This window comes from Sciurus vulgaris, assembly GCF_902686455.1.
Source record: "Sciurus vulgaris genome assembly, chromosome: 16".
NCBI lineage: Eukaryota > Metazoa > Chordata > Mammalia > Rodentia > Sciuridae > Sciurus > Sciurus vulgaris.
The window spans coordinates 46,168,314-46,187,234 of NC_136477.1; the positions used below are offsets into that span (position 1 = coordinate 46,168,314).

At 46.1% G+C, this 18,921-nt stretch overlaps 1 protein-coding gene across 1 annotated transcript in view; it reads right to left on the bottom strand.

Moving 5' to 3' along the window:
• Positions 1-4,528: 4,528 nt before the first annotated feature.
• Positions 4,529-18,921, bottom strand: part of PLCL2 (phospholipase C like 2) — a 217,173-nt gene continuing 202,780 nt past the window's right edge. Inside the window, exon 7 of the mRNA XM_079115498.1 lies at positions 4,529-4,713. Within this exon, the coding sequence (XP_078971624.1) occupies positions 4,690-4,713 (24 nt within the window). The 3' untranslated portion in view covers positions 4,529-4,689. The remainder of the gene's footprint in view (positions 4,714-18,921) is intronic.

Consider the following 18,921-nt stretch of genomic DNA (forward strand, 5'->3'; position numbering starts at 1 on the left):
CTCAACTGTGAGCCCCTGCAAAAAAAAAAAAAAATTTTTTAAGTTACATATTTCCAAGATACGATGGCACAGGGTAAACATTCCAATTCTAAAAGGATAGGAAAATAGTGATCAGACCAAAGCAAGATTGAAACCCAGCAACGCAAAGGTTAAATCCTACAGCTTCATGTCCTGCATCCGGATACACTTGGCAGCCCCACCCCTGTAACCTTAATAGCTGCAGCCCATGTGGCCTCTCTTCAGTGGACCCTGCTGCTGTCTGCAGCCTCCCTGGGCAGGTGTCCTGTGTCCTGGGACCTCTAACTTTCTGGAGTCTCCATTGCAGCTTCATGCATCCCCCTCTTAAGGGCTGCTCACAGGGACCCTGACACACAGCATGGCCTCCCTGACTTTCCTTTCAAGCTTTGGTAGGTGGCTCTATGACTCCATAACTCCCATTCTGCAAACCCACAAACCCTACATCAAGTGGCAGAGACCAAGGTAGGACTGCAACCTCAGCTGCATCTGAATGGAAGTGGGTGCCTTGAGGCTGACAGTTGCCTAGGTGACCCTGGGGGAGCTTGGGAGCGCTCTTCCCAAACAGAAGCCTTTGGAAGGAGTTTCCTAAATTTACACTTTTGCACTTTTGAGCCTGTCATGGGTGGGGTCCTGCCAATCCCTGAGACGCCCTCCAGGCATCTTTCCTCTTGTCTCAGTGCAAAGCTCTTGGCTTCTCCTCCCTTTCAGTGCAGGAGATTGAACCCAGAGCATCACCCACGCCAGGCAAGCATTCTACCGCCGAACTATATCCTGAGCCCCTGTAATTTATTTTTGAGACAGGGCGTCACTGAGTATATGAGCCTGGCCTCGAACTTGTGACCCACCGATTCCTTCCATTGCTGTTGATCATGAAGTGACACAGCCAAGGGGCAGCCCTTGTCAGAGAACCTGCATAGTTTGGACTTCAAACCTCTAGAACTCTATACCCACTCTCTGTCTCAACGTCGCTGTCAAATCTCAGGCCAAACCCGTACAGCCCTGGAGTGCAGTACAGGGCTTAATGAGACCTCTTTCCTTGGGCCCAACAGTGAGAGCAACAAGATCAAACCTTTGGGTCTCCTCTGAAAGGAGGTAAATGCCACAAAACATGGACAGAATTGACGCAGACGCGGGAGAAGTGGAGCAAGAGCTCAGGATGATCCTGCTTGACGTGGACCTGGAGAAAATTAAGGCCAGGGGTCATCTCACCTTGAAGGCCAAGATGTTTTGTCAGCATGATGGAGAGAAATGCATTGGTGCATTCTGGAATTTCAGCATTGATGGACAGCCATGCCCCTGCTTTACTGTGACGTGCATGAAGTGGACCGTGATTAATCCTAGAGCCGGACGGCACAGGAGAAATGAGAGAATGACAGGGAGTGGGCAAAATATCTCAGGAAGGTCTCCCTGGGAGAGGGCAAGCGCTGGCTGGGGGAATTCTCAGAGCCCTGGAAGGAAATGCCAGCATCAACCGGCCTCAGACACCGCCAGTCTCCATCTGGCCTGGATATTTTATGACCCTCTCAGTGGTCGTCACCTGCACGATCCTGATTGGCATCATGGTCCTCCTGGTCCACAGGAGAACAGACCCCGTGGAAGAAGCTTCTCTGTGCAGCTCACCCACTTCCTCATCTGTAAACTGGCATTGTCACTGTCAGAGCTCTCAGCTAATCCTTCCGAGTGGGGCCTGCTGCTTCTTCATCAAAGCAAGTGAAAGCATTTATGATGACATCTTCAGGATCTGCGTCGCTCAACTTCTCACCAAACTCGGACCCCAGAGCTGGTTCATCATGGCCTTAAGGTCTGCCTCGGTAGGATTGTTCCCTAGGGAAGCAAGCACATCATGCCAATCTTCTTTGTCAACAAAATCATCTCTAGTCTCATCAATCACGTTGAAGGCCTCTTTAAACTCCTGAATCTGTGAATGGTGGAATATGGTAACAACAGATGACGCTGAACACTGAGAGACTCTTGGTGACCTTGGTCTTTGCCTTTTTGCTCTACATGGATTTGGTGACCTTTCACCTCTGGACACCTGAACCCAGCCGACCCTGAGTGAGAAGATCAGAGACTGCGATGGGCAGTGGGGTGTGTAGGGCAGCGGTGGTGCCACCCCTTTGGGCCTGGAGAGACAGTGGAAGGCGCGGGCAAGGTGAGCCAGCAGGTGTGCAGCTCGAGACAGTGGATCCGGGATGCACGGAGCAGCCGCACGCACGCCCAGGCTGAATGCCTGCAGCCTGGGTTTGGGTTCTCTTCCTTCCCTGTTCTGACCTGGGCAGCAGCCCTCCTGCAGCAGATCCCTGCCTCTGTGCTCCTTGCAGTGAAACCAAAATTATAGGTAATTGGGTTGAACTGAGGAATGAAGGCCATCTCAGTCTGGGAAGTTGGAGACCGCCCCTGGGAGACTGGAATGTCAATGTCTCCAGAGCCCTTTTGATCACAAGGTTATCTGCCTATACCGCCCCTCTCAAAAAAGCTGCAGGCAGGAAATCGCTAATTAATGCCCCCTGGGCCCCTATCTGCCTGAATGGCTCCATTTGGCCCTTTCCCCTGCCATCTGCTGCTCACCTTTTTACCTTCTCACCAGCATCTCCTGGGACTAGAGTCTCCTAGACAGGAAGGAGAGACGAGGAGGGAAGAGAGCAGGAGAACAAAGAGACTAATCTATGAAAGATGCAGGGCGCTCTCACTTCTTGGGATACCAGAACACCAGCCAGGGTCCATTCTCCCTCCCAGGAGAAATCCCTGTTACCACCTTTAAATAAAACCTGCTTAATACGCTTGCGTTGGCGTGCTGCTCTGGTGTTACACTTCAACATCTGAGGAAGCAGAACTCCTCACCGATAAACGGCGGTATCAACAATGCCAACAGAAATAAATGTGAACCGTGTGTAATTAAAAAATAAAAACCTTGCAACCCTCCTGCCCTGGCCACACCCCTTTCCAACCTGTCTTTGATGTTCCTTCTGTTATTAAGCAACCTGCCTTGAACCTGGGCAAGTATAGTGGCTCGTTTTGGACAATAGAAGGCAGGGGAAATAATGATGTGCCTTTTCCAAGTGCAGACCTTAAGAGTCCCTGGGCGCTGCTCCCTTGGGCCTGCCCCTTCATGCGAACAAACTCCCAAACTCCGTCTTGCCTCTGAGGGGTGGGAGGTGAAAAGCAGCAAGACAGTCAGCTCTTAATCCCAGACACACAGGCAAACCAGAAGAGATCAGAAGGGGCCTGCTGACCCAGCCGTGGGCAGCGACCTAAGGAGACCACCCTAGAGCTGCTAATCCCCAGCCAATCTGCAGCCTGGTGAGCTAAATAAGTCCTTGGGTCTGGGAGTGATTTGTTAGGCAGCAATAGCTGAGCAGCACATCTTTCCCTTGGCTGGATACTGATCTCACCTTGCAGGGAAGTACAGGGAGACTCCCAGCCTGCAGCAGCTCTCCCCAGACAGTTCTCCGGAACTCTTCTTTTGCTTTTAACTTTCTCAATTGTTTTCAATCTCTTCGGTGATTTTTTTTTTTTTTTTTTTTTTGAGAGGTCTGGTTCTCTGTCACCTAATTTGGAGTTTTTCACTCTGGAAATTCAGCCATTATACATATAAAACTTCCAACTCAACACACTGTTACATACTGAGAAATGTGTGTGTGGGTTAAACTTTGCTTTTCACTGAAAGCAGGGAACGTTTACCTTACCAGTGCCAACACCTGGTGTTTCTTCTCCCTTTCTGTCGTTTCAACTTGTGAATATGGTGTCAGAGTGGCTTTAGTGAAACCAGTTTGAGAAGAAACTCTATTCTCTGCTTCTGCTGGTGGGCGGGGCCTGCACGTTAGGTCAGCCACCCAGGGGTGCAGCCAGTCAAGCCAGAGTCTTCTCCATGGCCATCGAGGGGTGTGCTGTTAGCTCCACATGGCAGGCTGTGCCTTCCAGTGTTGCAAAAGACCTCAGCACCCAGACCCCACCTCCAACTTCTTTCTGGGTTCTTGTCTCTCAGAGGACAGTGAAAGGCCAGAGTGAAAGGAGTAGGATTTATTCAAGTGTGAAGAACGGGAACAAATCTTGCAGGGACGAGAGGGACTCCTGATGGGAGCTACTGCCTGAGTGTGCTAGTCCAGGGGTTTATATAGCACTTGGGTCAATACTATTGGTCCAAATCTATGCTGATCTGGGTTTGAAAAAGTACTAAAGCTATTGCTTAACCCTTTGGTCTGAACATCAGTTCAGGTCTGCCCCACCTCAGTGGGACATGGATGCTCTGGGTTCCTGGCTGCCGTGCTGCGTGCAGCAGGTGTCTCCATTGGCTGGGGCCCTTCTTGTGGTGCTCAGGCCCTCTCTGGCTTGGCAGGCTCCACATGCTGTCTGCATCCCAGGCCACCTGGGCCACCACTCCACAGCTCTGGGACAAGGGCTTGGCTTCATGAGGACACTGGACAAAGTCACTCATCTCTTGTGATGTCAGGAGCAAGTTCTGTCCGTTTTTAAAATGGTCACACCCAGTATCTCAGGAATGGGCCACATTTATGGTATGTGCAGGACAGTTACAAATACCTCATTTAGCAGAGGAGAAATCTGGGGCGTGCTGAGATGCATCTGGGGCGTGGCTGAGGCCGGAGTACAGCACCCAGGGGTCGTGACTCTAGTTCCTCTCTCACTCACTCTTGCCCACTCCAGCCTTCAGGATCACCAGCTCTGTGCCCTTGTAACCTTTGCACAAAGTACAGACAATCAAAGATCTAGACAGGTGCTTGGCTTGGGGCTTTCCTCAAGAAATCCAGACCAACATTAGATTTAAAATCCCTCAAAGGCAACGACCAGGCATTCTCTTCAATAAACAGTAAACAAGCTGACTATAAAAGGAAAATTACAGTCCCATGGGGTTATACAGCCTATTTATTTGAATTTCAGTTATTGTTACAAGAATTTATGGTATATTTATCATCATGAAAAGCATTTATCTTCAGGCAACTGAAGCAATAAGAAAGGCGTAGCATTTAATTTTACCCACAACATTTCCTTTAATCCAATCTGACACCACGAAAAAAGAATCAGTTAGAATTTACTGGCTCAGGATAATTCCTAATTCTCAGATGGTAGCTGCCAGAAAAGCTAATTAATTCAGATTGACTGCTGGGCTTCATTTTTATTTGGATTTAAAAAAAAATGAATGAGGGTAGCAGATCAATAGCATATGTGCAGCCTGGACTCAGATTCTAAGATGTTATCTGCCAGCTGGGGTGTGTGTGTCCTTCTCTCAGCCCACAGAGAAGTTCTGTGGGAGGGGAGGTGGATTTGCAAGAGTCAAAGCCATCTCGTCTGGGTTCAAGAGCAGGGCAACTGGGGAAAGGTGAGCACAGAATTCAGACAGGTCTGATCTTGCTTGGCCACTTACTGTGTGACTGTGGGCAAGTTCATCCACCATTCTGAACTTCAGTTTCCTCAACTGTGAAATGGGCATAACACCACTAGTGCACAGAGAGTCAAAGGGAAGCAAGATGCAGAGTGGGTGATCATCAGATAGAAAAAGCATTTCATGTGACACATGCTACTCCAGAGCTCCATTGCACAGCGCTGCCTTTTAGAAAATCTTCATTCCTTCATTCATTCATTTGCCTCGTGTCTGCTGAACACCCACGGCAGGTCATGGTATCCAAGTGCTGCAGGGGTGCACCAGTAGACGAGAGTGACCAAGTCCCAGTCATGGTGGGGTTTGCCTTTTTACTGGGGGAGGCAGTCAATAGAGAAGTAAACAACCATCTTTGGAAGGAGTAAAGTAGGTCAGTGAGCTTGAGAGGGAGGCGGAAGAATAAGGCCAGGGGTTCCTCAGGGTTGAGACTGAACTGATGAGAGGGGCCCAGCCTTGGGAGGTGCCCAGGAGCATTCCTGGCAGAGAAAGAGCCAGTGGGCAGGCCCCAGGGGCACAGAATGTGGTGGTTAGCTGGAGCACATGAGGTAGGGAGATGGACCCAGGGCTGGAGGGGTAGGCAGTGGTCAGATCCTAGGGGATCTTCTAATCGGGGGTCAGCAAATGTTTTCTACTAAGGGACAGGTGGCTAAATGTTAAAGGTCTCCAACACAACAGCTCAAGTCTGCTACTGAAACTGAAAGCAGACCTAAACAAATTGCAAATATTGGGCATGTAGCTGTTCCAATAAAACTTTATTGACAAAAACAGACAGCAAGGGGGGTTTGGCTCACAGTCTGTAGTTTACCAGCCCTTGTTTTAGGTCATGGCAGAGTTTAAAGTTTAGGTTGGGTACAATGGTTTCCATTAAAAGACTGTAAGCAGGAGTGACATGATTTGACCCATATTTATGACATTGATCTGGGGCTTCACGCCAAAAATAAGCCAAATTAAAGGAGGGTCCCCAGCTGCTCTGAACAGAATTGCAGGAATGTCCAAATGTTCCTCAAGGGCAGCCAGTGAGAGGGATTCAAAGAAGCTGGAGCAAGGGGGAGCCAGAGAGAGCGAGGAGGAAGAGACCAGAGAGTGAAGAAGAACGGGAACAAAACACACCCTTGCATGGAGTGAGAGTGGCTTTTGAGTCTAGCTTCCTTCTCTGAATATCATACCTGCCCGATGCCTGTTTTGTGAGTCTTGGTATTTTACTTACTCTATTTCTCTGAGGAAGCCTGTTGTGTGACTGTATTACAATTTATTTCTGCATTCTCCTTTTGGCTACATAACCAGAGTGGCTGGGGACCTAGCTGTCCTTCAAGGTCTCCTTCAGATGTCAGGACCCAGAGCTGGTCACCTGTCAGGCCCTGGTTCGACTTCTGGCCCTCGAGGACTCGGGGGTCTCTGGAGCCCCACAGAGGCACCATGGGTCCTAACGGAAAAGGAGAAGCAGGCAGCACGTGTGAGCTCCCCACAAGCCCTGGCCCAGCCCCCCACTCTTCCAAGCTGAGCTGATTTAGTTCAGGTAAATGAGCACCAAGAGACTAGATTGTACCCAGGAAGTGTTGGTAGGTGGTGATGGTGGGGACAGTGGGGAACCAGAGTTGGGTTCTTGCAATGCTTGGTTTGTCCTCACAGGCTGAGGTCAGCAGACAGACCGTGGAATGATCAGACCTATTGCCAGGATGCAAGAAAGCAGTCACTGCTCCAAACTCCCCCTGCACCTGCCCCCTCCTCCCACCAAGGCCCCGCCTGGGGCTGCCCACATAGCCACTGTTCCTTCACGCCTGCCTGTGCCACTCTGGCTACAGCAGGCCTTGGACCTGGTAGGAGGAAGCAATTCCCTGATCCTCGAGCTGGCAGACATGTGCCATCCACCAGGCCCCAAGGCTGGGACCGCCTCATGTCACCACAGCATCTATAAGGCGCTGGGCCAGTTGCTTGTCATCTGGAATATCACATCTGCCACTTCTGGGCCTATTTTCTGGCTCAGACAGTTGGAGCAAGAGTGGCTTTGAAGGCTAACTTTGATCCTCATAAAAGAGCTACAGTGACCAAGAATAATGATCGTCATCACAGAGTTAATGATAAGGGTGCTGAGAGCTGACACCTCCTGGGCTCTCAGGCGTGCCTGGCTGGTTCTGCGCACATTACCCATGTGAGCTCACGGCGTCGCTCTGAGGTGGGCACCACAGTGATTTCGGTTTCATAGGTAAAGAAACCAAGGTCTGTCGAATTGCTCAGGGCTGCAGAGTCAGTCAACGACTGAGCTGGGATTTAAACCCGGCAATCTGATGCCAGCATCTGGAAATGAGAAGAAAAGTAGAATAAATGCATGCAGCGTTTCCTTGCACGTGTAGCTGAAAAGAGAAAACTTGGTGTGTGAGTGACAGAGCAGATAACCTGGGCTGGTGGCATAAAACACCCTTTCTTAACTGCCTATTTTGACTGAAAGTGTTCTTGTAGGTATGGGTGCGTGTGTCCATTCATTGAACAGCACTTATTCAACTGGAAGGCTGTTTGAGGTGTCAGACTTTGCCAGGTCCAGGCAACACCTTGTTCTCTGTGAGTGGAATCGAATGAGAGCGGTCACGGTGAACACTGTTAGCCACTGCCGGGCTCCAGCTGACCAGCAGGTACAGCAGAGAGCATCGCTCCACCACACTCCCTTCTGGGCGTCAGGTCCACCCAATCTCTCCTGCGCATGTGGAGCTGGCACCTTGCAGGGGTCACACACAGTGATATTGACAAGGAAAGTGGCTGGAAATACAAATAGTGCCAGTAACACTTCTTTGATGGGGAGTACCTCTGCTATTTTCTCCCCTACACAGCCTCTGAAATGACACCATTTGTTCTTCATCTAAAACATCTTGCAGGCTGTTTAAAGATATGCATGAAAGTCACTCAAAACAGTGTCGGCCAATACCATGGGAGAGAACACTGTGTAGTCAGTGGTGAGAATGGACCAGGAGCTGTTTGTCAGCCCCAAATGCTGGGGTTCCTCACAGCTCCACCCTGCTCTGCAGCATTATCGTCAACTCCGGTGGCTATGGATACCATGCACAGATGTTAATGACCCCCAATTTTTCTTTCCAGTGTTGACATTCCTCTAATCTCACACAACCAACTGCCTAGACAACTGCCTGACATCAATCGGTCCAAAAAAGAACTCTTGATCCCCCACCAAAATGTGTTCATTGCTTAGTCTTCCATATATTATTTCTCACGCCAGGATCTTAGTGGTTACTCCTGATTCCTCCTCCTCCTCATCCTACTCAATTCATCCTCCTCAATTGCTCAGAAAGTTCTCTTCACCAGCTTCTGCCTTGGATGCACCCTCCTCTCTCCACCTACACGGTAAGCTCTGTAATGGCGGCCACCATGGCCTCCCGCCATGGATCATGACATCAGCACCAGACTGGCCTCCCTGCCCTAATGCTTACAACCTGCAACCCTCTTTTCTTGCATGGAGGGAAAAAAAAGAATCTTATAACAAATCTTAAGTCATGCCCTTAAAGCACTTTAATGGCTTTAATAGCTGTTCGATCACATTTAGAATAAAACTGAAAGCCCTTACCAAGAAATTTTGACCCATAAGGTCCCAAATTATCTGTTCCCTGTTTTTCTTCCCAGAGACTCCTAGTGCTATTCTGGTCTTTGCTTAGCTCCTCCTCGTCTCCAGCAGACTGAGCTCTCCCTGCCACAGAGCCTTTGCACATGTTCTGTCCTCTGTCTGGATGCTATTTCTACCACTCATCATGTGGATACACATACATGCTGGCATGGAAAGTCCCATAAATAAACTATGGCTCATAAATGCAAGCTTTTGATAGGATATTTGTCTTTCTAATCAACAAACAAACAAGATGTCATAGAGTCTGCATCACTTATGCACTTACTACTGAGCACCTGTATATGCCAGGCACTGTTCTAGGTACTGGGGAAAGAAAACACTGGTTAACTCTATTAAAGGGAACAGGCAACAGACACATTCCATTGTCCATTGGTGTCCGGGGGGGACTGTTTCTGGACCTCCTTGTAGATACTGCAGTTGGCAGATATTCAAGCCCCTTCTATAAAGTGGCATTGTACTGGCAGGCTTGGCATGTTTCTTCCACATAATGCATTACATCTAGATCAGAGAAATTTCAATGAGAGAAGTCTCCAAAGAACACTTAGGTGATGAACAGAAGGCCCTGGGCCAGAATGGAAGCCGTGTGCATGTGATAGACAGCCTGTGGGGGCTGGGCATACCCATTCCATCTATAAAAGTCTGCTGTGTGATTACAGAGCTCAGCCCAGCTCAATTGCAGAATTCAGTTTAGCTCAATTGCCTAAGGCCTGTGGGAGCAAAGAGCCTTCCTGGCTGAGCAGGGCAGGTGTGTGGCCTTGTTTCCAGGTTACAAAACCATTTTTTCTAGACCAGCGTCCGCATGCACGCTGGGTGGTGGGGAGTGAGAGTCGCCTTGAGGAGAAATCGGTCTGAATCCCAAACTCCAGCCAAGTGTCTGGATGGCATGTTTTCCAGAAGGAAAATGATGGAAGCTTTCACAAGTGGTGGGGACTCTGTGAGGACAGAGGAGCAGAGCGGCAGCAGGGCTGGGCGTGACCTTATGTCTCACTCTGGGGCAGTCACAGGCCTCTTTGGGCCTGACTCTCCTATAGCTGCTCTGGTTTCCAAACTCCTTTTTCATACATTAGGTTTTAAAAACTATAGCTTAACCTCCTTTAAGTGTAGGGTTCAAGGCTCTGACAGGTGGCTACACCTATGTAACCACCACATTTCCACAGTCCCAGAAAGTCCCTCTGGGTCACATCCAACCTGTCCTTGCTCCCCACCCAACCTGTCCTCGCTCCCCAGCAGCAACCTGCTCTAGACTTCCCAATTGGGTCCTTCAGCATGTGCTGCCTGCCTGGCTTCTTTTCTTTTCCTCAGCGCTTGCCGAGGTCACCCCTGCTGCTGTGTGTACCAGTGCTGAGCAGTGGTCCAGGGTCCTAGTCAGTTCAGGCTACTGTAACAAAGTGCCACACAAATCGACTTCTCACGGTTCTGCGGGAGGTCAGTCTGAGGTCAGGGTGCCTCTCCGAGGTGGCAGGCAGCTCCCTCCATCCTCACATGGGAGAAAGCAGGTGAGCACCCTCTCCTTCTAAGGTGCCTCTTTTATAAAGACACCAATCCCATCCATGAGGCTGCCACCCTTGTGACCTGGTCACCTCCCAAATCCCCCCACACCCTAATGTCATCCACTGGGGTAGGAATTTTGCCACAGGAGTTGGGGGGACACAAACATCTGGACCATAGCACCCCCTGTTCAATTATACCATAGTTACCTATTGAAGGGCATTTGGGTTGTTTCCAGTCTGGGGCTATTATAAATAAAGTTGCTGTGTACAAGTATTAGGGACGTATGTTTTCACTTTTCTTCGGTGAACACCTAGGAGAACAAACTTTATTTAATGCAAAAACCTGATCTGTCAGGATTATAGTGGAGTCAGGGCGGAGTCCTGGAGCTGTGCCCTCTTACTTTTTCCTCTCCGGTGGTAGCCTCCAGAGTTACTTTTGTGCAAAGCGCTCCTGTACTGATGGCTCTAGACGACCTTTCTGTGGTCAGCCTGAGGCTCCAGGGCACCCTGTCTGTTTGCAGGTCTGGGGAGGAAACTTCTCCTGCCCACTTGAGCCCATTTCCTGATAAGGAAAAAATCTAGGGTAAAAGGAGCATTTGTCACAAGTTATGAAGGACATGAGACCTCACAAAAATTTGCGGTAAGTTTAATAGTAAGTGATTATAAATGTCATGTACTTGCACTTAGAAATGCACTCTATTTTCCTGAAACTTCCCACTTTCCCAATGAAAATAGTTAAGTACATTTAAAGGCTTTTTATAGCTTATTGGAGAATTGATTTTTGTACATGTTTTAGCACAATCAAGACAGTATACACGCTCTATTGTTCAAAGTATCGTCCTCAGTTGGGCAGTGGGTCTTCACCTGGGGGCTTATAAATGCAGAATCCCAGGACCCATGTCATAGGTATATTTTATTTCTTGAGATTTTTTTTTCCTAAACATCTCTGTCTTCATTACTATCTTCACTTATCAACTGTATCCAAATCTAGGGTGATTATTATACAGATTCATTTTTGAGAAAACTTGGCATGTTACAGACAAAAACCAGTTTTTTGCTGTTGGTTAAATATGCTAATAAAAATCCATCTATATATTTTCTTTATTAAGGTGAATTTTTACAAGCAATTTCTGGCCGTATTTTACCTGTCAACCTTTTTCTGATATATTCAGAAGCTGGACTTCACTTTTCTGTGTGTAAGCTAAAACTCACATTTCCTAGAGTTCTTTTAAGAGTAGATATAATTTACATGGCACCGAGATATGTGTACGTGCTAAGGGTGTAAGGGTTCGTTTTATTTTTTTTAAACCCCAAATCTCTACTTCTGGCTTAAGTGATATACCAGATAACACGAGTTTTGCTTCAACCATATCATTGTTCAGAAATAATATGCTTCTATTTTAGTACTTAGAAAATAGGATATTGAAAGTCCTAAATGGAGAGGTAACTATGGGATATTTAAACAGTGGGTCCTATGGTCTGGATGTTTGTGTCCCCCCCCCCCCCCCAAAATTCATATGTTAAAATTATCACCCCTAAGGGACAGTGTGAGGAGGTGGGGCTTTGGAAAGTGATTAGGTCACTTCACCAACACATATACACACACACACAATTTTTTAGGGAACTGAAATTTGCCACACAATTCACCATTGTGAATTGCTCAGATGCTGGGTTCAGAACATCCAGAATGTTGTTTTTCACCCAGAATGAAAACACCTAAGTGCACACCTCACGTATGACATTACACTGACCACCCTTTCAAAATTGCCAACCTACACAGACTGTCATTTCCACTGGAAATAAAACTGCTCTTAGGCATAAGCTCAAAAATTTAAACCAAATGATGAGATCAGAGTTGAAGGAGAACTGGCACTGCCACTGGAAGCCCTGGAGTCTGGTCTTGTACCTGACTCTGGCTAATCTTGTGCCTTGAACTGAACTTGTCCTCCTTTTAGTCTCTCTGACCTCAGTTTCTGCCTTTTGACAAGAATATTGACTTACATCAACCCAATGGTCTGAAATAGTATTGTTCCACCAATTCATTTTCTTAAGCCCAAGAGAGATGCACTTTAACCCCTCACATGTTCCTACGGAGACAGCAAAACCTAACGCTCGAGTCTCACTGAGGCCACCTAAATCTGTGAGTGTGACATCAATTTGCCTTTTCCACCTAATCAACATTCATATCAATTTTACAAAATTTTCTGATTATAGAAAATGCCATGAACCGATAGGAGGTGTGAGAGGAAAATAACAGAAAGACCTCCACCCCACCCCAGCCCCACCCCAACCAGGGCCATTTTTTTCCTTCTACATGTCTCCACAAATTAAATGGAGACCCTGGTGATAATGATCTTTATATCAAAGGTGGTTTTTTGTCACTTCTTCTTTTTCTAAATCAACTTATATGGTTCTTCCCTTGCAAAAAAAAAGAGGAAAAGGACTTATAAATCCTATTTCTGCTAAGCTCTAATTTGTAGACACTTTTTCCATATTTTAGCCAATTTCTACACCTGTTACATAATTAATAGATGTTTCAAACAATGGATTTTAAAATTCTCTCTCTCTCTCTCTTGCTCTCTCTCTCTCTCTCCCTGTCTAGCAACACTTAAAGAAGCTGAAAGGTCATGGTGTTCATTCCCAGCCCTCAAAACAGGAAGCCGTTGTCTATCTTGATTTCAGTTTTAATTGAAATATGTCTTCTACTATCCCTTGATGGTCTGTTACGATGCAGCTCTCCTGGGGTTACACTGCTTCTAGCTCTGAACCACCATGTTCCTTGACTTTGAGAACACAGACAATCTTCATGGACATCAGCCAGCTGCCAATCAATTAGCTGTGTTCACTTGGTTAACAGAGCCTCGAGGAGCTAATTCTGTTTTGTTTTGTCTTATTTTTTTGCAGTGCTAGGGATCAAACCCAGGGCCTTGATGCATGCAAGGCAAGCACTCTACCAACTGAACCATCTCCCCAGCTCTTGCGGAGCTAATTCTGAAACTCCTTCCCGTCTGCCGACTGGCAGTGAACTCTTCCTCAATATCCCCTTCATACTTGAGGAGAAAGACCCTCACAGTAAACAGTGATGAAATCACAATTCCTCAGATAACTGTTCTTGCACAATCACTTGATGGAATGTGTTTACATTCAGTGTATTTCTGCGTTTGGGTGTATTTCTCCTGGAACTGAGAATTTAAGGATTTCCCCTTTGCCCTTCGTGAGAAGGTAAAAACACAGCACCAGGAGACCACTGTGGCTCGGTAATTATCAGCATTATCACAGCTCACAAGTCACCTGATGGTGCACAACTGCTACAAGCAGTGGTTCTGAAGAGAGGGGCTGCTAAAGTGCTCATGATGCCAAAGACAGGGTGTACTGTGAGGTCTGAGAAATTCCTACATGGCTGGCTATTATATGATTTTTAAGCAAAATCTGAATTAGAATGTCTTTAGAAGCCATGCTCATTCTGCATTTGCTGCAGGCCTCAGCACTCCTTATTGTTCTCCCATCTGTTTCACACGTCGATCCCACCAGCACGGCTCTTGGAAGAAGCCATATCCACAGCTCTTGCCCATTCTCCCTCCTAGTCATCATTTACCCACCATCTCATTTCCCTTTGGATATTTCTGTTTACAACTGTCTCACAGACATCATTACCCACGTACACATATGATTACACGAATGGTATGAATCCACATTGTGCACAACCATAGAAACGAAACAATGTACCCCATTTGGGTACAATGAATCAAAATGCAGTTTGTAAAAAATTAAAAGCTAAAAAAACAAAAAAAAAAAAAAAAACTGTCTCGGTGACTTGTGAATCTTGTGACCCACTGTAATTTCCCCCAGTGGCCACTCTGTTCAACATGGCTGAATCAGGTCTGGCCCATCTTGCAACTGAACTCTTTGTTCTTCCTGTGTTCATTGCCCTAATTTACCGTTGTGGATAAAAAAATCTGTTGATTCATGTCCTTTTTTTAAACTAAAGTGTTCTTAAAAAATTCAACGCTGTCTTTCCAAGTTGCTAAGGACAACATCCTGTTCAGTTTCTTCTGTAGGGTCAATAAATAATTGTCTGTCATATTAGCCATTAAAATAAGGTCAAATGCAGTTAACTCTGGTTAACCAGAACTGTGGAGGTAACAGAGGTATAAAGATTCCACAAATAGGGCTGGGTCTATAGCTCAGTGGCAAAGTGCTTGCCTACCACGTGTGAGGCACTGGTTTGATCCTTAGTACCATGTAAAAATAAACAAATAAAATAAAGGCATTCTGTCCATCTACAACTATAAAAATTTTTTTTAAAAAAGATTCCACAAATAACTTTGCATCTACCTTGTAATATGGTCACTTGCTGAAACACACACGTGTACACACACATATTTTAGGACTAATACATGACTGAATACTTTTTGCTCAAACTGATTTCCTCTATGGTCAGCCCTCTGTCAGCATTCTAGCAATGGAGACCAAGGAAGGTTTACATACATTTAACCACGAATCATGACTCCCTGAAATGACTGTCTTCAGTGTTCCCAGAGTTCAAAGTCAATCCATGAGCATCTCCTTCAAGCTGAAGCTGAATGACACACTTCTGAACTGCAGTCCTTGGCAGCTCTGTGGGTGGAAGCCAGAACAATGCCTGAGAGCTCTTGCTATGAGCTCCCCCCTCTCACATCCATGGCAAACACTACTAGTCTGTCAATACCTCAAAAACAGCATTGATCAACTGGTAAAACTTATCTAGGTATGTGTTTTCAGGGAGGGGTAACCTACTGATCTCTCGACAGTTCATACGCTGTTAAATTTAAAAGCATTCAAAATTTTTGGCCTGACTTCTGGGTCCTACTTAGGTTGCTACTGGATACACTCCATGTACTAAATCATTCCCCACTTGGGGTGTGGGGAAGGCCCATAGGGCAGCCCACTTGTATGAAAACCCTCCCAGACAGGTAGATCAAGCAAGTAGTTCTTCATTCATAAAAAGGGACAGAGTACTATGACCTCCTAACTTTCCATGAAAAATAGTACAAAAGAGAAGGACCAAGACAAACAAATAACAACTGACCATAGCAGAAATAATATGAGGAGAGAACATTGTAAGGATACAAATAGAATTCTAATATCAATCATGAAACAAGAACAGGTTACCAAAAAAAAAAAAAAAAAAAAAAACAATCACCAGAAAACAAGAGGTCTTGAAAGAAAAAAGGATCAAAGCAACACTGCATGAAGCAATACCAATAAGACAAAAAGGAGTCAAAAAATTTTCCTAAGACATGGCACAAAAGCACAAAGAGATGAGGAAAATGAAGGAAAGTTAGAGATCCAGGAAGTTTAACATCCATGGCATAAGAAATGGTCAGCAGAATTGGAAAGATCATAATGAAATAGACAGTTAAAAAAAAAAAAAAAGGGAACTTTTCCAGATTGGAAGACACATAAGATATCATGCAAAAAGGGCTTGAGGCTGGGGGTAGGGTGCTTGCCTAGCATAGGCAAGGCCCTGGGTTTGATCTGCAGCATCACCAAAATTTTTAAAAAGTTAAAAATAAATAAAATTCAAATGGGCCCATCAATGATCAAGCAGGGCATTAAACACCACTGACACATCGAAGACATGCAGACCTAAGTGCCTGACCTCTCGCCTGCCTGGACTATCTGACACAGGCACAGACTATGTCAGTGCCTCCACTTAGTTGTGTCCAAACACTCTATTTTTTCTTCCAAACCTGCTTTTCCTCAAGACTTCCCTGTTTTGGTTAATGGCCCACCACTTACCTAGGTGCTCAGGTGAAAACGGAGGGGTCCTTGATTTCGTCTTCTTCCCTACAGCATCCAACTAAGATCCCCACTTGACCACTTGGTCCCATCTCTACTGTGACTCTATCCCAATCACTACTGCTGCGTGCTATTGATGGCAATGGCTTCCTAACTGGCCTTCCTGTTTCTACTCTTTATGAACCCATTTTCCATACCACTGCCAGAGAGCTCTTTGAAATTAAATCAGATCTTATTACCCCCTAATTTAGAATAAGATCTGGGCCCCTTGAGAGCTCTTCAGAGTCTATCTCCTGTTTGCCTCTTGGGTCTCATCTCCTACCCCTTCCAGCTTTGCTCCCTAACTCTCCAGCTAATTTCTGCCTCCAAACACTCAAGAGTCCATTCCCACCTTGATCCTTTGGTTTCCTGTTTTCTTAGTGCTTTTTCCCGGATCTTTGCTTAAATGTCACCTCAGGGAGGGCCCCCTCCCCTGACCGCCTAATCTCAAGAGTCTCCTCCTCTTGCAACAATTCTTCATTATCTTCTTCCCCTGTTGTGTAGCCTTCTTGGAACCTTCTCATCTATTTATTTGTCTACATTTTATTTTAACAGCCACAAGAGCAGGGATCTTACAGACCTATTTCTAGTCTGTAAGGTTCCTGGCAATCAATATCTGTGATAAATATTTGTTGAATGGATAAGCTGATCTATATCATCATCACAATATTTTAGAACAGCAAAATGCAAAAGAATACATCCAAAAAGTTCTCAAGAAAATGAAACAGGTTACCTACAAAGGGATATGATCAAAGTTATCCATCTTCTCACAAACAATATTGGAACTAGAAGAAAATCCAGTGATACTTCAAGGTTCTGAGAGAAAATGATTTTGAGCCTAGAATTAGATGCCCCGCCAAACTTTCAATCGAATCCAAGAACAAAGTCCAAAAATTTTGAACATGGAAGGGCTCAAAAATCTGCCTTCTATAAACACCCTCTGAAAGAAGGACTCACAAATGTACTAAAAAAATTAAAAAAAGAAGGAAAAAAGGAAAACTAAGAGCGATATAGAATCAATCTAAGCACTGAAATAAATAAAACAAATCCCAGAAGCCAACCTGTGTAGCAAGCCTAGCAAGTAATTAGTCCAAATTGAAACAAGAAATCTGAGTGCTCAGAAGAAAAACAGTATTCAAAAGAAAACAAGCTGTTAACAAATTGCATGATTAAGAAACAGGAAAGGTTGCACTCGTCACCAAAAGGCATGATATAATAATAGTGATAATAATATATTACCTTCCCTCCTGCCCACTCCTACTCCCAAATGTGTTTCTTCTAGTTTTTAAGTTATATTCTGCATTTAAAAATATAAAACACGGGAGATCCAGGATGGCGGACTAGAGGGAGGCTGCGTTCCTTGTCGCTCCGTAACTCCGGTTTCAAGCAGAGGATGTCTGTTTCTCGGTGAGGCAGTTCTTGCTGCTTATCGATCCCCTGGTGTTTATCCCATTTGTCTGCTGTGATCACCTGCAGTCTGCCAGCATATTTTGAGTGCAGATTGCTCGCTGTCAGGCACCTACCATCTGCCATTTGCCTGTCTCTCACCTGTCCATCGCCTGCCTTACACCTATCCATCACCCAACGCACAAGGTTCACCTCCCGATCATCCGACAACAGTCACCAAACTGATCGCCGATCACCAGGGGAGCGCCAGCTGCCTGCTGTTGCCTGGAAGTTCTCTGTCACAGTACCTGCAGGTTTGATTACACTGGTTGCCGCCATTTTGAGACAACAGCCAGGCCCCGTAGGACCCCTGGCTGGACTGACTGAGCCCCGTCTCCAGGATCCCTCAGCCCAACCGATCACTCCTGCCTCTGGGGCCCTCACATTGACTGACTGCTCCCTGCCGCCAGGACCCCCAGACCAACTGACTGCACCCTATCACTGGGACCCATAATCGACTGATTGCACCCGACCTCCAGGATCCCACAACCACACCAAACACACCCGACCTCTAGGACCCCTGCCAGACCAACTGCATCCCGTCTCCAGGACCTCCAGCTGACCACGTCCACCCCTGAGCTGCAACTCCCCATTTGCCAACACATTTCGAAGCCAGAGCGGCCATCTTGGATAATCCTGGAAGCCGTAGCTCCGATCTCCGGGTGGGACAAATCCCATCCTGAGAAGCCTGCTGGAGGCTTGAAGCTCAATGTCAGGTACTTCTCATGCATCAGGCTACTGAACACTGGGAGGTTTCATTACTATATAACTGTTATACTGTAGATTTTCTTTTTTCTCCTTATTGAAAAAATTTAAGTTTTTATTTCTTTACTTTTCTTGCTCTCTTTTCCTTTTGTTTACCTGTTCCCTCAGAGTCTCTTTCTCCCTTTTTTGCATGCTAACATCCAATTTCTTTTGATTACACTCTCACCCTTTCTATTATCTAGAACTTCTGTATAATCTTTTCTTATCCCATTAACAGCCACATTCTACATCCCTCTGCATCCTCTTTGTCCTCCATTAGAAACTGCAGACCTTATTGCAAATCTATTTGTTTTATTGAAGATAATATTTGAACTCATTATGTTTATTATGACAATTTTGTTATTGTCCTCATAGGGGCTATT